Here is a 26338-nt window from a genome sequence, read left to right on the forward strand (position 1 = left end):
AAATGGAGGAATTGGGCAGGGGCGGCTCGCAGGGTCGGATTGGAACTTAACTGTTTCGGGCATCAATGAAAAGTGGCCCACAGCTGCAAATGGCAATTCATTCCTTAAACTGTTTGAATAGCACCCAAGGGAATTGTGATATTTATTCATTCAGCAACAATGGTCAAAACTAGTAGCTGCGTAGTGAAGTAACTCGTCAAACTGGCCCACATTGCCCAAACAAGTAGTCCGTTTAGACCTAAACTGGCCACGCTAGCATTTTGTATTTTCGGTTCGGGCATTGCCTGGTGGCTCATCCATAATGGGCGTCATCCTAGTGGCCCCCTCTCGAAGGAGCCAGCCCAGTGAATTACGGAGCACTCCTCAGCTGCTTTTTCCAGATGAGGGAATGCTCCTGGGATGGCTGAACTGTCGAAGGGAAACACGGTTTCCCTTTGACATTTGAGTTCCCAGCTGCACATGCTCACTGAGCCATGTAAGGCTATGGTGTTTTGCTTTACAAGTTCATCGGAAATGCTGGCTGGGGAACTGCATGTCTGTATGTGCGATGGGGTGTTCCTGTGCCTCGCACATACTGACGGAGCAGCCTGGAGTGGGGCGTTCAAGCACCCAAACGCAGGCCCTTGCACACATGTGCAGGAAGCTCTTGCTTCCCGTTCCTGACGCAGGAGCTGGAGTGGAAACTACAGGACTGAGGCAGAAGGGAATTATGTTTATTTTTTTTATTTAAATGTGTATGGATGCATGTATGCTTGCGTTATGAGTTGTATGATGGGTGCCCGTGTGAATGAAGTGCTTGCTGTGTGAATGTTTGTGTTGGTCCGTGGACAGTTTAAAAATGCCTTTGCTGCACAATTCCCCCCTACCAAAATCAGCTCGCCTGAGGCGCTGTGGAGCCCAGGGGACAGGGATGGTATTGTTTTTTTACTAGACATCCATCATAGATGTCTAGTCAAATAACATCCTTTGCCCCTGTGCCAACTCGCATTAATTCACAGCCATTTGGACTTGCTGTCCATTTGGCATTTTTGTGGGGGCCCGGCCTGCCCATATTTTGCATGGGGGGCAGGGGGGGGTACCCAGGCCTAAAAAGTTTGTAGACCACTTGCATAGACATGCTCTTCAGAGGATAGGCTGTTGGTGGAACATTGATCACATTGACCGCGTCATTGCATGGACTGCGTATTCTCACCAAGAAATGACCCCCAAACACTTGTTATGTTCACCTGGTCTTTACTGGGACATTTGGGCACGGTTAGAGCCCTCCCCGGATCTGTCTCCCTCTGGTCGTTTCTCTCCCCCAACTGCTGTCTTGCCGGGGATCCTGAAGGCTGGGCTTGTTCCTGTGATAGGGTGAGAGGCAGTAAGGATAGCGTGGTGGAGTCGCGGTTCCCCTCTGCCCTTTCGTGCCAAAAAGTACTGCGTAGAAGTTTACCCATGCAGGCTCACCTTTTTGTATGTAAGGATGAGCTCTCCGTCCTGCTTTCTTCAGCAGGGGCGCTGCGGATGGACCTAGTTGCGTCACTGGTCCAAATTGTGGCGGTCCAGACCAGCTGCAACCATTCCGTCTTGACGGTAAGTTTTTATAATGGTTGTTTGTATTCTTGTAGCAATACTGTCTTTAGTTTGTTCGTCATGGTATATTGTTCTCTCACCTGTAGATGATGACCCAGGAGCGCGTGATGGAGAGAAGTCTGCTCCGGATGATCCCACCATTGGTAAGTAGGTCGTTTTTAGGAACTGCACCAAGTTCGTGAGTAGTGCTGCTTTAACGAGTTAGTCTTTGTGACTGCTCACCTTGTGCCTCTTATTCTCTTGCAGGCGCGGTAGAGCGGCGATGGCTGGTGAGCGGTGTCCGACTCCCTCAGGTTGCCGGAGATGAAGATCCACGTGGAGGCTGCGCCCGATGAAGGCCCCGTGTTGGTGAGATTTGGAGCAGGTAAGGATGCTGGGCGGTATCTGTGGAGGATTCCGGAAGGCAGGGAAAGTGGATGCGTCTGTGGCGGAGTCGGGAGCACATGGCAGCACTTCCAGCAATAGTGTGGCCTCTGGTAAGGCGTGCGCAGCGACTGTAGGCTGAGAAGCGGATGGCGATGCTTCTGGCGATGGTGCGACTTCAGGTAAGGCGTGCGCAGCGACTGCAAAGTGAGAAGCGGATGTCACTGCTTCTGGTGGTGATGGTGCTGCAGAATTCAGGTAAGATAACAGGGCCCCACCCGGCCTTGCTGCACATGTCTTTGGTGTTCTGTGTGCCCTGCAAACTTTGAAATGAAATTGAAAAAGACTGGGTCCATTGGGACCCTGCATGAAGTGAAGTACTGGGTTTCTGCCCAGTGGCCATGACAACACTATTGAGGTGCTCCAGACACATTTTGGAAGTCTTGCATGCACCAAATTCTGAATGAGGGCACACTCACAACGAAGACACTGCGTAAGCTGAAGTACTTCAGGAAAACACACCGCTGGCAGGTACTGTACCTGTGCTCATTTTGGCACAGGTACGAAAAAATATGAATGAAGTTACGACTCCTGCAGCATTGTCCATGGCGTTCTATGCAGCCACACGCTTTCCTTTAGAAGTAGGTTTAAAAATATGGGTTCACCCGAGGATGGATGCAAGCGCACACTGTGGGGCGTGAGAGGTTTGAGGAGGGGGGTTCTTTGGTATGATCTTCTGTGCACCCTGTTGGGGCAGTTTTTCTAAAGTACACTTATGGTAGGACTTTATAAAAATATCTCCTTGGTATACACAGCCCCATATTCTAGTATGTCTGTACTAAAGGTTTCTGGTAGTATGGCAGAGCAGCCAGACTTATCTTACGAGGAAGTTGTGAGTTGTAGGGAAGTACAGAGAATATACATGGGCCCAAAGAAACACCGCCACACTTGTAGTTTGATCAAAATAGGCATTTATTTTATATATACACAAGGTAAAAATAAAGCTTTAGATAGTACTTGCCTATTTCAAAACACAATAGAAAACCGATATAACAATTCAGTTAAGTAAACCAAATGTAAAACATATAAGACAGTTCGATGCATTTCAGAGATATGTAAAAACCATTGTCATAGTAACTCAGAATTTTCTGTTCAAGGAATAGCATGTGTAAACATCAACAATAGCAGGTAAGCACTTTTCAAGACTTGTAATACTTTTCAGAGGCCTTAAGGCTTTAGCCGTCAATATCCATCTAGTTCAAAGTCAGATTGGAGGGAAAGCAGGTAAGGCACAGCTGCAGAAAAGGCAAAGTTCCAAAGTATTCTTCAATTCGAAGTATCCGGCATTAGTTGCTCATAGTACAGGGACGTCGGGAGGATCTCTGCATGTGCACAAGCATTGGGACTGGGCGAACATGTATGGGCGAACACTGCAATCAGCACTCCAGCAACAAAGGAGTGACAGACTAGGCAAGTATTACCCTGAGTTGCACAGTACCTGAGGAGTGATGAAGATGAGAAAGCTGGACGCCTTCACAATGCAGTAGCAGTGGACCTGGTCTCCTATTCCTTGGTCGTGGTGATGAAAGGAGGGACTCTAGAAAGGATTTCACAGCAATAGTCGAGAGGGGCTTCAGCAAAGAATTTTTCGGGCTCCAACGCAGATCTTTGGTTTTGGCGCCATTTTAGAGTTCAGTGAAGAACAGTCCTTGTACGATCCATTCTCCTCGCTTGCTCAGTCCTGCACTCTGGTGAGGGGAATCTTGCCTCTGGAGGTCCGGAAGTAGTACACCAGAGTTTTGGGAGGATTAGTTTGTGGAATGACTATGCACCGCCGGATGGTCGCAGGACCCAGGGTATTGGCGATTTGAAGCCCAGGAAAGTCCCAGACCATCGTCGGCAGGCTCAAATGAGTCATCTTAGTATGCCCACCAGCTCAAGGAAGGAAGTCTTCCTCTTCAGCGCTTCCCTGTCGATTGAGAACGGGGTCAGGACAGCAGTAGTCTCTCAGAGCTTCACCAGTTGTTGCAGGCGTCTCTGGTCATCTTCAGTTCTTCTTTTCCAGTGGTCAACTTGTCTTTTGCCTCAGGGTCCTTACCTTTTATCCAGGAACCCAGCCATTTCACAATCGTTCAACATCTAAACTTCGGGGGTGTGGCTGTTTTTTCACGACAGCTGCCCTCCCAGTTGACACTGGTCCCAGGCAGGCATGTCAGAAGACTAAGGACCGCAGAGATTCAAACTCCTGCTTCCTGTCCTCGCAGACACACTGGCGCCTTGGTGGGTGTCAAAGGATTCCTGCCAAAGACTAGCCAAACAAGAACTTCCCCTTCCCAGGATAGCAGGAGGACTAAAAGGAAAAGCACACCAGAAATGGCGCAACAAGACCCACCATTTTGGATTATTGGTGATTCTTCTGTATTACTGTGGCTGTGAACACAGCCATGGCAGACTAACACACAAGTCGGTAGAACACGTCCACTGCCACCAGCAATTCAGGTGTGCTTGTCACTCTGTTACAGGAGCAGCGAGAAAGGGGAGAATATGTAACCCCTCGGCACTCACATACGATGGTGTGTGCTGACCTCCCAAAAAGGTAGGAAGGATAAAAAGTATCTCCCTGGCCTTGGCAACCATAGTTCTCAAGGAAAATAAAAGCATATGAAAAGGAAAGCCCAAAGGGCTCTCAGCAACACTGCACAAAACGTGCTGTGTGCTGCAAAAGAAATTAGACCCCTTTAGAAAATGAGGAAAGCAGGACTCCATAAAATAAACACAATGAACAAGGTTCTCATGGTCTGAGCAAAAATAATGAATGGGTGAGGTGGAGAAAGGGTCCCCTCTTTCAGGAGAGCAAAATCCAGGAGTCAAAGTGCTGCGTGTTTGTTGCAGGCTCGCCGTGGAGGATTTGATCCAACAGTGACATCAGCGGTGGACTTCTCTGGAAGGGCTTATGAGCCACACAAGGCAGCCTGAGATGGCCTTAAAGAAGCAAAAAGCAGGATCGGAGTTAACAGGGTCTTGCAGGTAGAGGGGATTTGGCATAAATGTGAAAAATCATCCCAACACCCCCCACTACAGCACACTTAAGGTTCCTTTTGAAGTCGTTGTCACGGTTTGTAATGATCAGAGTGGCACCCCAATATAGAAGGCACATGTCCAGGTAAATGAAAAACATGTAGCTTTATTGTACACAATTACAAGGTTCGAGTGTCTCTTAAATGGCACATCCACCAGTCGGTCTCGAACCTCAGCTCAAACTCCATTTGACAACAGCAGAATGTGTATGCATTAACTCTTAACATTCTCTGCATGCATGGAGAACCAGCAGAACAATCGACTACTCCTGCATTCATGCAAAGACCGGACACCACAACTCGTTACTTTCATGTGATTTATTGCCCTGTTGCTCAAGGGCTAGTGATAGACCTCTGAAATCATTTGGGGCTTTTGCTGGTTTGCATCTGGCCATCTAAAGCAGGGATAAACCATTCAAGTTGTAAGCTACTCGGCTGCCAGAAGTCACACTCCACCTCAATTCTACACATACACCATGTCTTATTCTCGAAGTCAGTTCTCGCTAACTAATGGTTAGTGTATATGGTGTGCTCTGGTCCAAGGCCTGTATTAATATTTTCTTCCCCATTTTACAAGTGCAACATTTTAAATAAGCAGAAGTTGATCGTGTGTAGAAGAGGGGTGGGGGCGCATTTTGAACACCTGCATTTTATGTACCTTTATAGTTGACCTTGACTTGTAGCACAGTATTTGTTAAATATACTTTTGTATGTCTTGTGTCGACAATGTATTGGTATCTCTTGGGATCTGTGCCTTATAACAGTGCCTAACTCTAGCCTTACTGCTGTCATTTGCCTGAGTTTAGGTGGTCTTTTGTTGACACCTTAAAATTTCCTCAAGTCTTGGCTCTAAACCCTCACACCAGTGTTGGTTTAGGGAAACGCAGTATAAAAATGGAATTTGCTGGTGTCTGATTATGTTGACGCCCATTCAGGTTGCCAGCTGTTAGGTTTGCTTGCCTCCAATTGTTTCTTTTTCTTTAGCAAATTCCTCTCCTCCATCCCCGATTGGCAATTCTGCAACGTGAACACATGCCTTTTGATTGTGTTCAGGCTGTGTGTGAATCTGAAAACTGCTTACCAGCTCAGCCTACAAGGATTAGACAGGAAGTCAAACTGACCTATTTTGTGAATAGCCTTCAAGAGAACCGTTTTGTACTGGCTTGTACAGTACAAACCCACCTGCATTGAATATCTGAGCTTCTCTGGACTGCCATCAGCATAATCGAAGGGGGCTTTGATACACTTAGCTTGAAACATGCAGTTGGAGCTCATTTCGAGTGATTGACTTTAATTGTATGCTGCATTTTCCAACACGCTGGTGTAAGTCTTACTTTTTTCATTTTTCCTAGTCTTCATTGGGGTCTGCCTCAACACAATCTTTCCAGTCCTCCATGCCATACAGCCCATACAGAGCAATGCCGTCCTACAGCCAGCTTGCTGCCAGTTCTTTACTTAGTCAGCAGTATGCAGCGTCATTGGGTGTAGGTGAGTAAATGCTGCAATATGTTTTTTGACCCCCAATTTGTGGCACTCAAAATGGTAGTGAAATCCAATTTCCCAATAGTTATTTCAACACGACCCTTTTTGACTTTGGGCTGACCCCAGACATTGACACTTGTCGTATGCTGGACTTTCAGGGTAATTTGCAAAAAGTAAAACTTGTGACCTCTTGGTCAGAGTGAGCTGAGATTACAATAATGCGGGCAGCACTGTCTAATGGATTGATTCATAATTGTATGAGAGGAAGTGATGCATTTCTTTTGGTATCTTTTTTTTACATTGAGACAATCAACACATGCTTGGCTGATCTAGGTGTTCAAACTATTGAGCTCCCTTTAATTGCAGGTGTTTGGCACAGGAGGATATAAGAAATCGCAACAGGCTCCACTTTCCTCCCAAAGGACGATAACCTGGCAGTCTGTTGAAGATGCTTTCAATTTTAACAGTGAAAACCTCATTAGCTGATGTACTGTGCTATTGGAAGTGATGGAGCAGTTTGCCTTTTCTTGCCCTCCATCTTGTATTTTACTTCTGTCTGCTTCTTTCCTTCCTCTATCCAATTATAGAGAAGTTGGTAAGCCCTGTGGCGTCGGCAGCTGCCTCAAGCTCTAGCTCCTCCCCGTCTCCACAGCCCTTGGTGACAGAGCAGGATCTCCCACCAGAAACTCGTCCTCCCCCTTTGAAGGGTAACTGCAGTTGAGGAATCCCACATCTGGAAAACTGCATGTTTTTGATAAAAATGTGCCAGTTTGCTATTGAATGATGCTTTTAGGTTGACAGTATTTGTTTTAACCAGAGACATTTGCCTCCAAGTCACGTAGGTAGCCTTTCAGTTGGCTATTACTCTTGATGGGTTTAGGTTTTACTAGCTGCATGCATTTGTACTACATTTACACTAATGTATCTGTCTAAATACTTCTGGTAATTTCAGTCCCCACACAAACTGATTATTTCTTCAGCTCGGTCGAGTCACTTGATAAACACCCTTGACATTGCGTCAAGCCATTTGTGATACATGGACTCCATGGTACATTTCATGGTCTAGCACAATCACCAGCGTAATCCATGTTTTCTTTAAAGATGTGTTGCTTTGAGGGAGTACAATTGCAGGTAGCTTTGCTAGTGATTCTGCGTATGTTGACACACTAGGCCAACTTTTCTGCATTAGCGTGGCAGAATAGATTCATCTTGTACCCTAAATGCGAAGAGCTTAACCGAATTGGAGGAGAATGATGATCTAAGCAGCTGTCTCCTTTGCAAAAATAGCAGTGGTGTTGTTCACTTGGCCATCTTTAACAGAATCCCCACAGAGAATGGATATACGCTTGTACAATTGCTGTCAGCCTAAAGTAATCTGTCTGGGCTTTCTCACTGATATTGTAGTAAAAAAAAAACTTTTGGACCTCCAAAATTAATTTGAACTTCCTGGAAGACGCATGTTCTAGTGCGCAAGGGCAAAATTAACACATGACTAGCAAGTTGTGGAGAAACGTGCAGGAATTTGGGACCTAAATTCTCCTTTTCAGAATGTGATCTGTTAATGTTTTGCCAATACAGTGAGAATGCTAGCCATTTTAGATTTCTGCTTGCTGCTTTGTTCAGAGCAAATTTGGCAGTAAGACATGGTTCATCCCATCTGTTAAAGGCCAGTTATTAAATTACGCTTTCCCTCATCTACTTTGCATTTCCAAACATAGCTGCAGATATAGCTTTCTTGTTGAACAGGGCCAAGATGAACCAGGTCAGACTGTAGTTGATGGGCATGCAATTTATTTCTATAGCGTAGTAGAGGACTGCATTTTTTGTTGCTTTGTAATCGCTTCTTTGCTTGTTCTACATTCATTCATCTGACACCATTGAATGACGAAGCTTGGCTTTCCATAGGAGCAGGATTTCCATCTGTCCCAGTACGGAAAAGCCCAATGGTTGAACAGGCTGTGCAAACTGGTCCCATGGACAATCAGAAGACCCAGCAACCGCTAGTAAAGGGTCCAGTATTGAATCCTCGTCCTACTCGGCAGAGCCAGCTAATAGGTAAGACCTATTGGGGTGTGTTAGTTTCAGCTTGCATTTTGGTCTTTTCTGGTCCTAAACTTATGTAAATTCAGCTTTCTATGTTAAGTTATATTAATTGACTAGTTGTCTGGTTTTACATTGAAGGTCAACATCAAAAGTACCATCATGTGTTCTTTTACTGTTTTAGTAGACCCAGGTCAGCCACCAGTTGTACAAAATCAGGTTCCCGTGAATGATGAGAATCTAAGACCACCAAGGAGACGATCAGGTAATTTATTGTTTACAAGGGTTTGCATTGTTGATCACTGTAGCCAACAAGGGCTCCATTTAGAAGCAACCACATGGTTCTAATACAGGTCCGTAAAGCTGGACTTGAGGGTGTGTCGGAATTCAGCTGTTTAACTGCTCTGGAAAACCACCTACCCTATTCAAAATCAGTTTGATGGCAATGGACCTACTTTGGGAACACAAATGCGAGCTTTCTTTGGAAATAAGGCACTAAGCTTGAACCTGGAGCGCTTGTCCGTTAGGTTTGTACAGAATTGTATTGATCAACACTTTAAGGGCAATGCTTCTGCGGGTGGTTGTACTGGGAAGGACCAAATGTCCCCAAGGGCTTGCAGGTTTGATAGGTAAAAAGATACACAACCACACTGCGAAGAACAAATTGGTATATCCAAAGCAAATAATTCAAAAACAGTTCAGCGCAGTGGTTGTGTATCTTCTGAGAAATCTTTTTTTGGGTTTCGGGGTGCAGACATTGACTTTTAGATTAGAACACAAGGGCAGTGTACTGTGCTCTATACCTTTGACCATGGCTACTGCAACATGAATTTTGGGTTTAATGGTTAACCCTGGTATCTCCATAAGTATTACAGTAAAATATGCTGACTATTCTGATTTCTTTTTTTTTTTCCATAAAGCACTTTGCCATAGCTGTCTTGTAGCATGACTCTCCAGCAATTGTGCTTTAGTTAATCTTTGCATATATTCACTATTGGATGTGGTGGTTGTTTAATTCAGAACTTGAGTTTGTTTCCCAAGACAGGGGGGTGGGGGAGAATTGTCATTCATCCTTCAGAGGTTGATAAATGGTGCATCATCATCAACAAGCTTAGAATGCAGCTTTTACTGCCTATACACACATACATTCCAAGCTTCTGGGAGGAATACATGAACAAGCTGTAGCATGGGAAGTCCCAAGGTGAGGCTTCGACTCTCCCCTCCACCCCATCCTCTTGAAGACCCTCTCCCCGGCCACCAACCTTGTGCAACAGTATTAAAGGCCTTAACATCTCGTCCTGTTGTGTGATAGGTAAACTTCGGCTCTAGACCACACGTGTGGGTGGCGGTCACCTACGAGACAATGTAGCCCTTCGATGCAGGCTCTAAAGCCTTACTACAGCACTTAAAGTTGTAACCATTTATATCAGGAAAAATATAAATTTGCATTGTAAAAACAATATTTTTCTTTTTCCAAATATTCAATATTTAAGAGGCAGTTTCATTTGAGTATTGTAAAGTGCCAATAGCTGCAATCTCCCCTCCCCTCTGGTCGTTGCCCCATGTAAAAATCAAATGCAAGTTAATCCCCATTTATCCCTGTAGTTTTATGCTTACTCCAATGTTCTAGTGACACCCTCTGTGCCTTTTGCTGGACTTCTTGACCTTTTTCTTGTTCTTCTGAATGAGGGAAGCCCTTTTCCTGCTGCATTCATTCTTTTTTGCTCTAACCATGGGAACTCTGTTCTTTGGATTACTTTATTTTATGGAGTCTTGCTTTCCTCCATACTACAACAGCATCTGTTTCACTTTTGCAGCACACAACACCCAATGTGCAGTGTTGCTGGGGACCCTTAGGGTCCTTGTTTTTATTTTCCTTAAATTCTACTCCTTTGTTTGCCTCTTTAGCTTTTACTTTTGAGACCAGCACTCCCCACCTTATGTACAGTGTTGAGGGGGATACCTAGTGTCCCCCGTGCTTGTGTAGCTTTTTGGTTACAGTGACAAACCAATAGTTACGGCTGCTGGCAGTGGACTGGTTATACCAAATTTTGTGCAACTTTCTGCCACAGGCCATATTCACAGCTGCGGTTATTCACAAAAGGGTCACCTATGTTCTAACATGGTGGCTCCTTCCTTTTTTCGCTATTTCTCTTGGGGTTGTCCTTTGTTAGCCCTTCTACCATTCTGGGAGGGGGATGTCTTGTCTTTTGCGGGAACCCTTTGTGTACCTGCCAAGGCTCCAGTGTCTGTGGACAGGAAGCATGGGAGGACCCTGAAACTCTCCTGTCCTTTGGCTGCTGATGTGCCTGAATATCATTAGTTCCCACTGGGGGAGGGGGCTGTCTTGATTGGATGGCCAACTGCCTCGTTCTGTAAAATGCAGGGAAAGTTGGGATTCCTGATAAAGTTGAGGTTCCTGAGGCAGAAGGCAAGTTGATCCGAAGTAGAAGACAACCAGAGATGCCTGCAGACCGTTCAGTAACTGCAAAGAGACCACTGCTGTCCTGACCATGTTTTTATAATCTATAGAGGAGCTCTGAAGAGGACAACTCCTTCCTTTTGGCTGGTGGGACCAACTAGACTCAAGACGTGCTGCAGAACGAGCCATCCCCCGACATGCTGTGACCTTCCAGCGCTGCAAACTGCCAATACCAGGGGACCTATGACCCAATTGCAGTGAATCCTCTTTCATGAACAAATCCTCCCAGAATTTTGGTGAGCTATACTACTTTTGAGCTACAGTCTGACCTCCAGAGGCAATATTCTACTCATCCAAGTCCCCTCACCAGAGTGCAGGACTGCAGAATCGAGGCGGATCGAGCGGGTGGAAACTGTTCACTGTTGGAATTGTAAAAAGGCGCCGAGTCCGCAGACTGATGTGGGAGACAGAAATCCTTGCAAGGTTCCTTTTTCATGACTGCTGCTGTGACATCCCTTCCAGAGACCCTCCTTTCATCACCAGACTGAGGAAATGGGAGACTGGGTCCGTCGTTGCTGCACAGGAAAGTATCCAGCTGCATTTTCTTAAATACTCATAACGTACTGTGGGGCTCAAGGTAGTGCTTGCCCCAAGCCGAATTGTCACTCCATTGTAACTGGAGTGAGATCTGGTGTTTGGGTGGTCACCCATACCACTATAGGGAGCCATTTTCAGGGTCCCTACTAAGCTTTGTATTCCATTAAAGCTTTCTATTTGAAAGTAACTAAAGAACTTTGCTTTTTCTGCTGCTGCATAAGCCTTTGCATGCTTTTTCACAGGCATTAACTATAGACTATTTAGGTAATGGACTATTAAAGCATTGGTCTCATTGAAAAGTATTACTAAATTATAGATGGCTGTTGCTAGTGCTGCATAACCCTTTTTCTTTAACTGAGCTGTCATTGTACTAGCTCGTTGCTGGTGCAAGTAACTACTAGTTAAGATACACCCGGACCAATGCGGCTTTATGCCACACAAATCGACCAGAATGAACTTACGCCGACTTCACTTGGCGTTGGAGAGGGCCCCTATCGTTGACACTTCGCTTGCCCTCCTGGCAATCGACTTCGAGAAGGCCTTCGACTCGGTTCGATGGGATGGCCTCTGGGAGATCATGGCACGGATGGGCTTTGGGGAGGGGTTCCTGGGGTGGGTGAAGCTACTATACACGAACATCTGGGCGGAAGTCAAGGTGAATGGTTGGACGTCTCGCTCCTTCCAACTGGGCAGGGGCACACGGCAGGGATGCCCCCTCTCCCCCCTCCTTTTCGCTCTGGCGATAGAGCCATTGGCCATATGGCTTCGCCAAAGCACATCCTGGGTGGGATTTAGATGGCCAGAGGGCCACGAGGATCGGATCTCTCTTTACGCTGACGACCTCCTGATATACCTGGGAGACCCCACCCAAACTTGCCCCATAGTGACCCAGATTCTTGTCCTATATGGGGAATTCAGCGGTCTAAGGATCAACTGGAAGAAATCTGTTTTCTTTGCGGTGAAGGGAAGGGGACAGCCCGACCCGAGGGAATGCCCATACCGAATAGAACAATCTGGTTTCCGATATCTCGGGATCTGGATAACGACGGACCTGACCAGTTATAGCAAGCATAATCTTCAACCAATCTTGGACCGATTCTCTAACGACGTACAACATTGGAAGCTTCTCCCCCTGACCCTCATGGGCAGAGCCGCTCTCTTCAAGATGCTGGCCCTCCCGCGATTCCTCTACGCCCTTCAAAATGCCCCTCTGCAGATCCCGGGGGCTGAATTTGACCGGGCGGAAACCCTCCTTAGGCAACTCTTGTGGGGTGGAGGGCAGGCGCGCATAGCACTGGCCACACTCCAGAGGTCAGTATGGGAGGGTGGGATCGGAGTGCCCCGCCTTCAGACCTACTACTGGGCCTCACAACTTGCGGTGGTCAACGACCTACTGCACGGGGACCGGGAGCTACCCCATATCAGAGCTGAAGTGGCTCCCATGCACGACACCGACCCAATACAGCTACTATACCAAGCCCCCCTCAGACCATCCCCATCAACTACAAGAGCACATATTACCACCATCTGGAAGAATGCACATAAATTTGTGGGTTGGGGAAACAAGATATCAGCGGCGCAGCCCCTATGGCGTAATGCCAACTTGAGAGAAATTGTAAGGTTTGAACCTTGGCCATCCTGGGTGAGAGCGGGGATCCATAAGGTGGGGGGATGTCCTGAAAGACGGGAATCTTGCGCCGTTTGCGGACCTGCAACACAGGTTTCGACTCCCGGACACTGAAAGATATCATCACTTGCAGATGTCCCACGCCCTAAGAGTCCACATAGCGATAGAAGATGACACCCCGGAATATTCACCTATAGAACGCAACATTTTCCCCGAACTTATCCCCTCCGAATGCACATCCATCCTTTATAATGCTATCACATCCTTCGCAACCCCTGAATTGACCAGTCTAAAAACCAAGTGGGAAACAGATGTAGGGGATATTGACCCTGAGGACTGGATACGGGTATTAATGCACCCGCGGGAAACTGCCATCTCCTCAAGACTCAGACTGGTGCAACTTAAAGTACTGCATAGAGTGTACTATCCTAGGACGGCACTGTTTGGGTGGAAGAAAGCACTGAATCCGAACTGTCTCAGGTGTGGGGGCGAGGAAGGGACCTTCTTCCACACTCTGTGGTCCTGCCCCCGCATCCAAACTTTTTGGGACGCCTGTTGTCGGGAGCTGGCCCGGATACTTTCTAAAACAATTGATTATGACCCGAGGGTCCTGCTCCTGGGAGTCCCAGGGGAGCACGAACTGAATAAATGGGAGGAACTGTTGCTGCACACGGCGACTGCCCTAATGAAGCGAAACATTGCACAGAAATGGGGTGTACCGGAACCTCCGACAATGGAGCAGTGGACGCTGGACATGGACACATGTGCAATGCTCGAAAGACGGATATACAATGCAAGGGGCTGTCCTAATAAGGCTTCAAAAATTTGGGCGGCATGGGAGGAAGGAGGGCCCTGAAAGACACTGAAAGACATTGAAAGGGTTTGGGAGAAATTGCCCTGGGGATGCTAACCAGAACTTTTACATTGTGTATTGTGGCTCTGTCCCGTAAGAATGGTGACCTGTGACTTATCATTGTTAACACTACTTAATGAGCTGTGTCGGCCTCAATTGATGTTGTTGCCTCTTTTTCCTTTGTTCCTTGGTTTCGGTTGTTTTGACTATGTTATGATTAATTGAAAATAAAAAATGTCTTATCAAAAAAAAAGAATGTACCTGAAGTGTTGCTTATGTTCTAGTTGTGTTGGTTAGTCTAAATATTTACTTACTGTTGCCTTGTGTATATAAAATAAATGTAGATTTTTATTAGAACTGCAAGTGTGTTTTCCTTTGGACTAAAGTATTTACTGGGTTAACTGTGCTAACCTACAGCTCACCTCATAAGATAAGCCTGGCTGGTCTGCCATTCTAACACTACTTTGGGTAGTACAGAGGTATACTGAGAGTTGGGTCATATGTACCAAGGGATAGTTTAGCGTCTCACCTGATGGTATGCTTTATCTCCCCTAATAATAAACTAGGGTGACTCGGTTTTTAGTTTCAAAATCTGGACAGTCCAAATACAGTAGGACTAGCCCCCCTTTCCATGGCTCCCTCTCCCCATGGGAGCATGCATTAAAATAAATATTTCTGGCAATTTGCATATTAACTGCAGGGTTGCAAAATGATGTCACAGGAGCACTTTGAGGAGCATTTACTTTGGTTACCGTTTTTTCTGCCCTTATTTCTTAACCGTCTCAGTGGCGCAATATGGTTATGGACAAAAAGGTTTACGTTCGAGGCTACCCTGTTGTGTGAGGGGTCAGAAATGTGAGGCGGACCACATAATGTTTTCTCAATAAATGCCATTTTATTGTATAAAAAGGTTGCATGAACGCCTCATTATCCCTACACTGATGATTTCCCTGCCTAAAATAAACTAAATGCTCGAACAAACGATATGTCCGTCAAGCTTATACTTACAACAAATGCATAGGGAAATGCATGGTAGTTCAAAACAATGATTGAATTCACAATGTAACCAGTGTATGTTCATAACCTGGGCAAACTCCCCTTGCCCAGGTTTAAACGTGGGTCTGCTGTACTGTTCAAGAAAAGAACACTAGGAGATCCTGGTTTGCAGTTCCAATACAGTTCAATGCAATGCAACTTCAACGTGTCGACAAAGTTCCAGCACAGAAGATATATAAGGCTCTTTTTCCTTAAACATATTCTCAGTTCCTCAATAGCAACAATGATTGTCTCGGCCGCTGATAACTCAAAGATACAACTTCTCTGCAACAGCCTTGGACGACTCTTCCTTTAACACAAATAAGTGTCTGTCGGGGGCACCTTATAGCACTTCAACTTCCACCTGGCCTACTTCCATGCCAGGCCTACACTCGCCAAAGATTGCCCATTTGGGTATACTCCCCTGCCCGAACAACTTTTCACAAGTGCTTTTGTGATTAAGATCAACTGAAAAAAGTTCACAGCAACTTCTCATCATTCAACAAATTAAAGCTTCAGAAACTTCCAACAACATGCTTTCGTTAGTCCAAGCTCACCCACACAACTTCCAGTTGGAGCTCCTCTTGCTCCCGAGGTCCTCCAGTGCATGCCAGCCACCTGAGACCGCCTCCTTCATGCTTCCCGCTGCGCAGCCCCTGCAGGTCTTGTCACCAGGGGGCCAGCTCTCCTCCGGTACGCTTCCCGAGGTGTGACCCCTGCACTTCAGATTTCTGGAGACAGGCCCACGCAGGACTGACAGCTGATACCTGCCAAGCAGTTGTCCCAGTGTCTTCTCTCTTCTCCAGCTTCTGCCTGAGCTGCCAGCACTAGCCACAAGCTTCTGCTTCTTGCTTCCGCTGCTATTCACCAACAGCAACTCTTCTATGGCCTGCTTCGGAGAGGGCCTTTTATGTTTATTAGGTTTATATAGCACTTTAATCCAAATCGCTTTACAGTATAACAAGGTACAATAATGAAAGAAGCATATTTACTCATGAAACAAACCAGTGAGACAATATGTAGATCAATTTACTTCGGTAGAGGGATGGGAGAAGGGAAAGGGAGAGTAGGTAGGGAAGGGATAGTTACAAATGATTTGCGATCAAGTGGTTGCGAGAAGGGAACAGGGTAGCTGGAGAGGAGGTAAGGTAGGGAAGGAAAATCAGCGGGGGGGGGGGTGAGCTGACCACATTTTACCAATTGTTTCAAGGTAACCAGGCTCTACTATGCAATAAGCAGGAGCTAAATGGCGCCCAGCTCCCCTCAATTTCTAACCCTACAGGGGTAGTCGCTGTGGAGGAATAGAAATGTGGTCTCAAAACTAGTCTTGATTGTAATCAGCCATTGTACTGTTAATAAATAAAAGCAGCAATTGGGACTGTTAAGATGCCCTACTATGCAAGTCGGTGTGGAGTCATAACATCGAAAAAAAGTCGAATTACACAAAAATCGAAAAAATGTTGAAAAAAGTCAAATGATTTATTTTTTTATCTATATTTATATGGGTCCCGCATGTAAAAAAAAAAGGTAAGAGGAAAAAAAGGGGGGTTGGGGGAACCCCCATTTCGAATAAAAAAGAAATTCGACTTTTTTGTTTTTCAACATTATTTGTTCTATTTTTTTTTTTTTTGACTTTCGACATTTTGGTTTTCGATTTTATGACTATAAACCATGCAAGTCAATTGGAGGTTAAATCTCCACACCCATTGTAAAGAATTGTGACTTTTGTAACTCGGATCTGCTTGATTCCATTTACACCCTTAAACAGGAACATTGCCATCTCCTGTTTAGAGCTGATGGTTTTGCATTAACATTGCTCAAAGTCCTGGGCCAAATCGTACACCATCTAATGTATATTTCTCTTTTAGCTTTTTTTTTTTTGTGGCTACACTTATTGAAACAGTTTGCTACGAACCTCCATTAAAGCAAACTGTCTGCCCAATGAACCTTGTCTAGCTATGCTAGTTTGCTTTAGACGGTGTTACCATTTGACCATGGTGCGCCCACTAAAGCTAAAACCTTAGGATTCCTCAAATAAATGGTTGCTTTTCTTTGGCTGCAAGTTACTGGTTAGTTCCCCTGTTGGCTCGAAACTACAGAAATGAGCAAGCGCTTACTTTTTTTTTAACTTGACTCAAAAATCCCTTATTTTTGCTGAAACCTATGGGCAGAGATTTCTGTAAGTGACCATTCTCCAGCATGGGGCCTGACCTAGGTTCACTAGCTCATGGATATTCGCTGTCAGGCTGGGAATCTTTGTTAAAAGAAAAGTTTCACTTTCAAACTGTATTTCTCCTCTACTAATCACTGTACTCTGGGTCATACTGCCCCCATCCAATGACGGTCCTCTCTCTAAGCTCCACCCCTGGCGGCCATCTTCAGATTTTTACTGCACGCTTCAGTGTTAGTAGTCCTCATTGCTCTCCAAGCTAATTTTGTGTTTTCGAGAAGTTGTTTTCCAAAATAGTTAGAATTTTTACTGATTTTTTGCTTCATCTTCGAAGGACCAAGACCGGCAGCAGAGCTCAGCTACCGGTTAATATCTTCATCCACCGTCGGATTATCCAAGTTTCGAGAAGGCCCAGCCTTGAGCATACTTCACGCCCTTCCAGCATGGTTGAAGAGAAGGAGCGTCGAAACTGTTTCAAACTCTGCAGGAAGTGTGGTTTAAGAAACGTCTTCATGGAGAATCGGCACCATGAATTCCTATACTGCATGCATCCGGACCACGATGAGAAGGGGTGCGAGGCATGCCGTGGTTTCTCAAAGAAAATTAAAAAAGGCTGATACAGCAGACTGTCGGCGTGGCTCAGGTTGAGCAAAGCCACTGACCCTGCCTTGGGGCCGAGGGTCAAGCGGCATCCAGGACCAGCCGGGCCGAGCAGCGTTCTCTCCTTGTGGATCCCAGTCCACTGGCTCAGTTTACCCCTAGACCTAGGGACTTGTCTCTGGACATTCTCAACTCTACACACACACTGGTCACCAAAATCCACACAGGCGGCTCCAGAGCCTGAGGTTAAACCCTCCCCCATGGAAGAGGAAGTCCGAAGGGGGCGCTGGTCCTCTGCATCATTCAACCCCCCCACCCCCCCCTACAACCTCATCGCAAGAAGACACCTACCGGATCTGCACACACAGCTACCATGGCTACTGTTACCGACGGACGACTATTTCATCGTGGCTGACTGGGAGACGCCACACGCTGCCAACCCCATAAGGCCTCCAGCCAAAGTTGGATCCTTTCATTCAGTCATGTTGAGGGCCTCAGTTGGTCCCCGAGGAGACTAGGAAAGAGGGTTTTCTGTTCCAATGATGTGAGTTGAGGAAGACATGCAATTCCCTTCCTTGACGACAAGAGGAGGGCCTAGCACTAATGAAAAATAAAGTACGGGCCTGACCAAACGGGATAGATTGGAGAAAAGGTACAGGGTGCTGGATTCGGCTTCCAGGTGCCCAAGGTCTCGGACCTCGTGGGATTTGGTGGTCTCAGCCACAGCTAGGAAACCCTTGGCAAACCAGTCATCGGCAGCCATGGTACCTCTGTACCAGGAGGAGAAGCTGGATGAAATGGGCAAGAGGATAATTTACACGGCAGACTCTACCATCAAGGCAGCAAAACACCCTAGCAATTTTGTCCCGTTATGACCGGGAACTCTGGTACAAGCTGGGCCTTATTTGGACTACGTGCCTGAAGACAAGAAGGTTGAGATACTGAAAATTTCAGGAAGGGGGAAGTGGCTTCAGATCACGCCATCTCATTGGCGGTAGACATTGAGGACACATCTTCGCCAGATGGGGGAACATGGTGTTTCTGTGCCATCAAGGTTGGTTCAAGGCTACAAACGTCCGCCCAGATGTTCAGATTAAGGTGCTGGGTATGCCTTTGGATGGGGGAAACCTCTTCGGAAAGGCAGATGACAAGTCTTTGCAGGCAATAAAGATCGACACAGAGACTGCACTCTCCCTTGGAACTTTACAACAGCAACGTTCCTCGTCCTTTCACTCCTGAGGAAAGCCAGGAAGGATCTTCAAAGTTATGGTACTCCTTACAGACAGCCTTCACTCTGCCACTCAAGCGTACAGGGTGTGCTTGCAAGGTAGCGGAGGTCAGCGGCGCCGCCTGCTGCAGGTCAGAATAACCCCCGCCCCAAGCAGGCCTGAACCGGCCATGGCTCCAGGTGCCCACTTATGCATCCCAGTGGGAGGCTGGCTGGCGAAGTTAGCACGTGGGAAAAGACCACAGACAGATGGATGCTGGACTTTCTCGGGGAGGGGCACCTTTCAGTTCCAATGCAGGTATCCTCCTATCCTTCCGATTCAGTGGCAAGAACTACACAGGCCGCAGCTTCTGAAGGGGGCAATAGAGCCCATCCCCCCGCATCTCCTGGGCTCTGGAGTATATTCCAGATACTTTCTAGTAGAAAACAGGGGATTGGAGGCTGATTCTGGATCTACACTGTCTCAACTACGTTCCAGATGGTCATGTTGCAGCACACGGTTGGCCAGCACAAGGAGATTTTCTGACTTCGTTGGACCTGGAATCCCCATTCACAAAAAGCATTGCAAGTTCTACAATTCGTAGTTCAGGGTCAACACTACTAGTTCAAGGCTCTGCTTTTTGGGCTGAAGTCAGCCCTGAGGGTGTTAGTGCCTAGCGTGGTGGGGGCACATATTTGTCTGCAATGCATCAACGTATACCCCTACCTGGACTGGCTGGCTGGTTTGGTCCCGCTCACAATCTCTGGCAAGCGAACACGTGTCCAAAACCATACATCGGCTGAAGGAGCTGGGGGTTCTCCATAAACTATTCTTGCTTGAAGCCATCTTGGGACGCTCTATTCGTAGGTGCGCGACCTGACCGTGACTTGCTTGGCATCTTCCCTCGGAGGAGAGGGTGAAAACCATACAAAGCAAGGTGCAGTGCTGTTGATGGCCCAGGCAGCGACAAATTCGGTCCAAGTCGCATGTTGTCGTCCTGCATCAACCTCATTTGCCTCTGCAGACGGAGCATGAGACCTCTCCAGGAGTTCTTGGATGCGAGGTGGATGCAAGTGTCGGAACTTTACGGACAAGATCACCCTCAACAGTTCTGTCAGGCAATAGTGGTGGGGTGTTCGGCAGCATTTTGTCCAGGGAACTGTTTCAGGTTCCTCCTTAACAGGAGACGGTCACCACGGGTGCCTCTCTAAAGGAATGGGGAGCCCACACAAGACAGTTGCACGCCAGAAGCTTTTGACAACAGGAGGAAAAGTCCCTACACATCAACCTTCTGGAACATCGGGCCGTATTCTGGGCCCCGTCATTGAAGGACAAGGTGGTGAGGATCTTCAGAGAACTCCAAAGAGGCCCAAGACTTGTGGTGAGTCGTTCGTCAAGGCAGGTTCCTCGTTCCGCTTCAGACTTGCTCAGCAGGGAACTGCATTTTTGCCACCAGTGGGAACTTCGCCAGGACCAGGTGGATCTTCTGTTCGACAATTGGGGACGACACCAGATCAATCTTTGCAACGGCAGTGAACACTAAGTGCCAGAGGTTTGCCAGTAGGTTCCCTCAGCCGAAGAGCATGTGGGGATGTGTTCTTATTTGCATGGGAGGGACGGTTCCTGTACACTGTTTCCTCTCCTACGTGTGATAAACGCACTCTGATGGTGCCACTGCAGGATGATACTCGTCGTCCCACCATGGCCAAGACAAATCTGCTATCCGGACCTGATGCGTCTGTCGGTGGCTCCGTTGATCAGGTTACCACTGTCCCCCTGACATTCTCACCAGATGGGCTGTGGGGGACAATTCTGCATCACAACCAAGTCTCTGAACCTGCGGGCATGGCTCCTGGAGTCCTAGAGTTTGGGGGTATGCCCTACCTGACGAATGTAAGGACATCGTGGTCAGGGCCTCGTCAACGTTTGAGTGCTACAGGTATAAATGGAAAAGCTTCTCTGTGTGGTGTAGGGCTCAGAAGATTATCTGCTGCAGGTCACAGCTGTTAGGCAGCCTCAGTCTTTTCACCCTAGTGGACAGACTTTGAGAGGGTAGATATTTTCACTACTTCTCAGTTGGAAGAGCGAGAGGAGAGGCCAAAGAAAGTTCCCTCTTGGTGGACGAGGGAGAGGTGCAAAGCCAGTTTAAGTAGGGACATCTTTACCATCTGCCACTGCATAAGCCGTCTCAAAACCTCTGAGGTCTTGAGTCAGTTCACCAGTGGGGGGCAGGCTGTCTCAGCATCTAGAAGAATGGCGGGACGCTACTTCCGATGCTTGGGCATTGGAAATCCTAGCCCACAGGTACTGCCTTCCTTTCATACAGAGACCTCGGAGAAATCCACTGTGGAGCCACTCTTTGAGGATTTCAGATCTGCTCCTTTTGTAGGAAATGTTAACCCTGCTAAAGAAAGGCGCTATAGGGCCGGTACCTGTAGCGGGGAGGAACAAGGGATGTATTCCCCAGATTTCCTAATACTCAAAGGACTGAGGCCCGAAACCCATCTTGGACTGGAGATACTTGATCAAGTTTCTCAGATAGGATACGTTCAAGATGGTCACTTTCTCTGAGCCTTCAGGGTCAACTCCAGGATTGGATGGTGTAAGGACATTCAGGATGCTTATTTTCATGTGCCAATCCATCTCAAGCACAGAAAATACCTGAGGTTCGCATTTGGTGGTTCTCGTTCTCTATTTCGAGTTCTGCCATTCGGACTAACCTCCACTGTAGGGTTTTTACCAAACCTATGGCGGTGGTGGCAATGAGTCTCGGGGGGGGGGGGGGGGGGGGCGCTGGGATTCATGTCTACCGCTACCTAGACAATTGGCTGACCAGCGTGCATTCTCCCGAACAAGTCCTGCATCTCAGCTTCACCTGCCACTCTACACAGACTGGGCTTCTCTGAATAACAAGAAGTCCCATATGACAGTCTCAAAAGCTCCAGTTCATCAGAGCTGTACTGGATACATCCTTGGGGAAAGAGCTTGCCACCCGAGGTGAGGGATCATGATCATGACATTCTACTGATGGCCTCCAAATTTCAAAATGCCCAGTGCCTCCCCGGCCTTTTTATTTTATTTTTTTAGGTTGCTCAGCCTCATGGCTTCCAGCATTGTTCTGGTGCCAGAGGCTGTTAAGGATTTCAATCGGGCGACACACACTTTGGTTTCGGCCTAGTATGTAGTGCGCAACTGAAATGATTTTCTCATTTTATGCAGCATCAATTTGAGATGCTACACAACTGGTATCAATACCACGGGTCACAATGGCCTATGAACCAAGCTGGTGAAATAAAATATTTTTTAAAATTCAAAGGAAATTATACAATTTTTAATATGGGGCTGCAATCACCAACAGTGATAATTAAAATGAGAATGTAAGCAAAGCACTTGGTTTAACCTTCTAGTGGAACATATACAAGATGCCAGGGAAGAGGAACACTTTTTGATTGAGGAAAGATTGCACCCAAGTTAGGATTTCTACCTGCAATGTTCCCTTAATCCACAAATAAATGAATTCTGACTGGATGGAAAGACACAGCAGGTAATCTGGCATAAGAGGCAGAAAACTGAATCCAAATCTGACCTTCCCTCACCAAATAAGAGTGGAAAACTGATTTTGAAACCCCTAACAAAGGCCTAAAATAGCAATCGGAAATGGCAAATAATGAATTAATGTGTGGTTAAAACAGAATATACATGTTTTATCACAATAGCATGACGTTTATATCACTGGCAATCACAAGGCAATGGATCAGCAAGAGCATACAATTGAAAACTCAGTGGAAAGTTCAAAACAGATTGCAGCCAAATGACATGTGTAAAAGTTGCATTTTCTTAATTCCCATTTTAAATTACCCAAACTGGTTTTAATAAAAACGGGCGAAATACTCTGATTTGGGCAGGGGGATAGATGTAGATCACAGGGATATTCTAGAAGTGAAAATAGGTCTCTAGCTATGAAACTGGGTGAGTTATACAAGATATAAAAAAGTGCACTTTGAGTAAAATGAAGCTGTGAAATAGGAAAGGAAATCGGACACAGTAAGATCCAAGGTTGATTCGCGAATTCAACCCTGTCACCCCAGCGCCCAACCCTGGTGGAAACCAGTCCGATCACTCAATCGGACTAAGGGTTTAGGATTACACAAGACCAAATGGAAAAGAGATGGCGGTAGCACTTCAGAAAGTCACGGGCAGGGTACACAGATAATTCTAACAGCTTTTATCGGTATCGGGTAATATTATCCCCATATATATGGTCACCGTAAATAACCCCGGGAAAAGGTTGTGGCGAGATTATATATATATATATATATCTGATGTTTGTTAATCTGCTTAGAATCACATGCTGTGCATAGGTCCGACATCCAGTGGTCACTGCGGAGTATTGCATTTTGTTTTTCGTAGTCGAAAAAGGGACGTCGACAAGGCGTGTCTGAAACACTATCCCTATAGTGACGTGCGTTGTACCCACAATCCCTCACGCGTCGAGGTCCCTCAGATTGTTTTTTTCCACCCAGCTACTGGTCGCCTTCACGCGGAGCTCCTCGAGAGACGTTGCAAATTTCATCTCCTCGACCTTTGGCCGTTTTCTCATTAATATTAAATAATCCCTCCCTCGACGCAGTTGTGAAGCTGTTCTCCGCCGAGCAAGATCTTCGACGGAGGGTCGAGCGGAGGAAATCCTTCGGCGTTGCCGAACACGTGGCCTGGCCTCGCAGGCCATATACAGTAGGGAGAGTGGGGTCGTGGGACATCTCTGGGTCTTTTCTGAGAATGCCTTTCCCTTTCCCCTTCCTTTCCCTTGGGGTGGTTATCGCGATTTATTGCCTCGGCTATGGAGAGGACACCCTTTAGGTTTTGCCCGCTTTGCAAGGGCAAATTTACTTGGAAGGACAAGCATTCACGGTGTAACCGCTGCTTGCCCCTCGATCACAAGGAGGAGGGTTGCGCGGCTGGTCAGCTTCTTAAGCCTAAAACTCTCAAAGACCGTAGGTTTAAAAGGTGGGCGGCCTACGCGATGTCGAAGGCCGAAGGTTCACCCGCTGCTGCTACCACCGACAGTGACGAACGCGATAACACGACCTCCGCTACGGAAGTCGAAAACCCCTCTAAGGAGCGCTCCCGCACTTCGTCGTCTGTCCCCGGCCCCGACGGGCTCGGCTCACGCCCTGCTTATGGGGATGAACACCCCGGCGACATTGACGCACACAAAAACTCACATAAGCACACAACCCACGGCTCTTCTTCGTCTAAGACGAAAAGAGCTTCAGCGCCCAAGGAGACGCAGGTTCCACCGGCGGACTCCTCGGACCGTTCGGGTTCGAAGCCCCTCTCGCAGCCGCGACCAGCGACTGGGCTTTCGGCAAATAAGGGCGCCGCCCCCAAACCATCGGCCGGCGCGCATCAACAGAAGGCGCATGCCGCCGTAGAGCGATCGACACCCACAGCGTCGAAAAAACGCAGGCCTCCGCTGACAAACAAGTCACCGAGAGCTTGGCGAGGATCGCCGTAGCCGACGCCCAGAAGCGTACGCCGAAGGACAAGTCGAGCGCTACGCACAAGTCGAAAGACACGCCGAAAAAGCCCGAAGGAGGGCAGGGACTACCCCCTTCAATCGGGAGGTCACCCAGCACACCTGAAGGCTTTTCGGAGGGCGACGGGACACTTTCCTCGACGCTTTGGGAGAGGTCGAGCCGTTTTCAACTAGACGACTATTTTTCCCCCGCCAGACCGCTCTGGGGTACCCCATGAAACCATGGAAAGACTCCACCTCTGTATGGAGAGGATGGAAAGGTTTATTAATACCCATACCTCTCAGACTCCCAAGAGAACTAGAGAGGGACCTCAGGAGGACCCCAGGGCCAAAAATCCGAGGCTAGTCGATCCCCAGCAGGACACAGCCTCAGACTTCCATAATGTATACGACCTCACGGGGGGAGGAACAATACTTGGAGGAGGAGGATGATTTCATGGACAATGAAGAGGGACAGAACCAGGAGGAGGGTCTGGAAGTCAGGCCAGACATTATAGAAGAAGGCTTCGGAGAAAACCCAGAAGGACCTTCGCACCCCTGGCAATCCCCATCACTATATTCCGACACTGATGTCCTAAACCTAAATCCTCCTGACAATTCACCGGTTAGGAACACATCTCCAATTGACGATCAGCCAACTTTCAATGCCCTGTTGCGCAGAGCAGCAGCACATTTCGAACTGGACACTGGGGAGCTCTCTCCCGAATTAGATTTTGTGGAAAGAGTAATTAAAGAAAAACCCCCGGTCAGCCAGACCATTCCCCTCCTAGCTTCAGTGAAGAGAAGAATCATCCCTTCGCTGTCCACTCCCGCATTGATCAGAGGGGTCAATCCAAGAATTGAAAAACTTTTCACTCCTTCACCCTCAGACCCGCTCTACATTAGGGGACATTCCATTCCGGATTCCCTAGTAGTATCTAATACTAGAAAGAGGGCAGGGGTACCACTTTCCACCAGTGAGGCACCCCCTGACAAGGAGGGCAAGAGGCTATATGCCCTTGCTAAAAGAGTAACTTCCTCGGCTGCCTTCTCAGCAAGAATTGCGAACAATTCTTTACTTGCTAGCTATGCAGACGCGCAGTGGGCCAAACTGCGCAAGGACGCCGAGGAAGCACAGGAGCCTTTACGTACACGCCTACTTTCAACTATTGGCGAAGGAACCCAGGTGAACCAGAGCATTGTAAAAAATTCTCTGGACGCGGCAGAAACAGCGGGACGTTCCCTGGTGCAGGGAATACTCCTAAAACGCCATGTATGGCTACGCAACTCAGGGTTTAAACCGGAGACACAGGCGTCTTTAATAAATAAACCTGTGGAAGACTCTAACCTCTTCGGAAAGGCGGTGGATGAAGCTCTAGAGATGGCTAAAAAAGAGTTCGATACTATCAAGACTCTTGACCAAATCTCTAAGCCCACTACCAGACGCGGCTATGGCAACAAATGCTTTTTTCGTGGCCAACGCCAACAACAACAAAGTCAGCATCAACAATACCCTGCCACCAATTACCAGACCAATAGTGGCCAGTACAGCCAAAGAGGCCAACGCCGGGGTAAAGGGAGAGGTCGGGGATCCACCCCCAGAGGCTCCCAGGCCCCCAACAACTCCAAGTGACGCGAAGATTCGCGTCCCCTCCCATGCAACACCGGTCGGGGGCCGGATAACATCCTTTCTTCCTGCATGGGAGGAGATAACGTCAGACCGTTGGGTACTTTCCACCATAGCCCACGGATACTGTATCGAATTCAACAA

The 26338-nt window shown here is 47.3% G+C and overlaps 1 protein-coding gene across 3 annotated transcripts in view; it reads left to right on the plus strand.

Moving 5' to 3' along the window:
• The window catches only part of LSM14B (LSM family member 14B), a 321849-nt gene that overhangs the window by 101400 nt on the left and 194111 nt on the right, over window positions 1–26338 (plus strand). Inside the window, exons 3-6 of one of the 3 annotated variants that reach the window (XM_069650714.1) lie at window positions 6368–6503; window positions 7085–7204; window positions 8403–8552; window positions 8725–8802. In XM_069650714.1, coding sequence (XP_069506815.1) covers window positions 6368–6503; window positions 7085–7204; window positions 8403–8552; window positions 8725–8802 — 484 coding nt within the window. Of the gene's footprint in view, window positions 1–6367; window positions 6504–7084; window positions 7205–8402; window positions 8553–8721; window positions 8803–26338 lie in introns of all 3 variants that reach the window. The other 2 variants (XM_069650713.1, XM_069650715.1) reach the window with 2 other exon arrangements.

The sequence above is a fragment of the Ambystoma mexicanum genome, chromosome 3p, assembly GCF_040938575.1.
Source record: "Ambystoma mexicanum isolate Mex_15411 chromosome 3p, UKY_AmexF1_1, whole genome shotgun sequence".
NCBI classification, from domain to species: Eukaryota; Metazoa; Chordata; class Amphibia; order Caudata; family Ambystomatidae; genus Ambystoma; species Ambystoma mexicanum.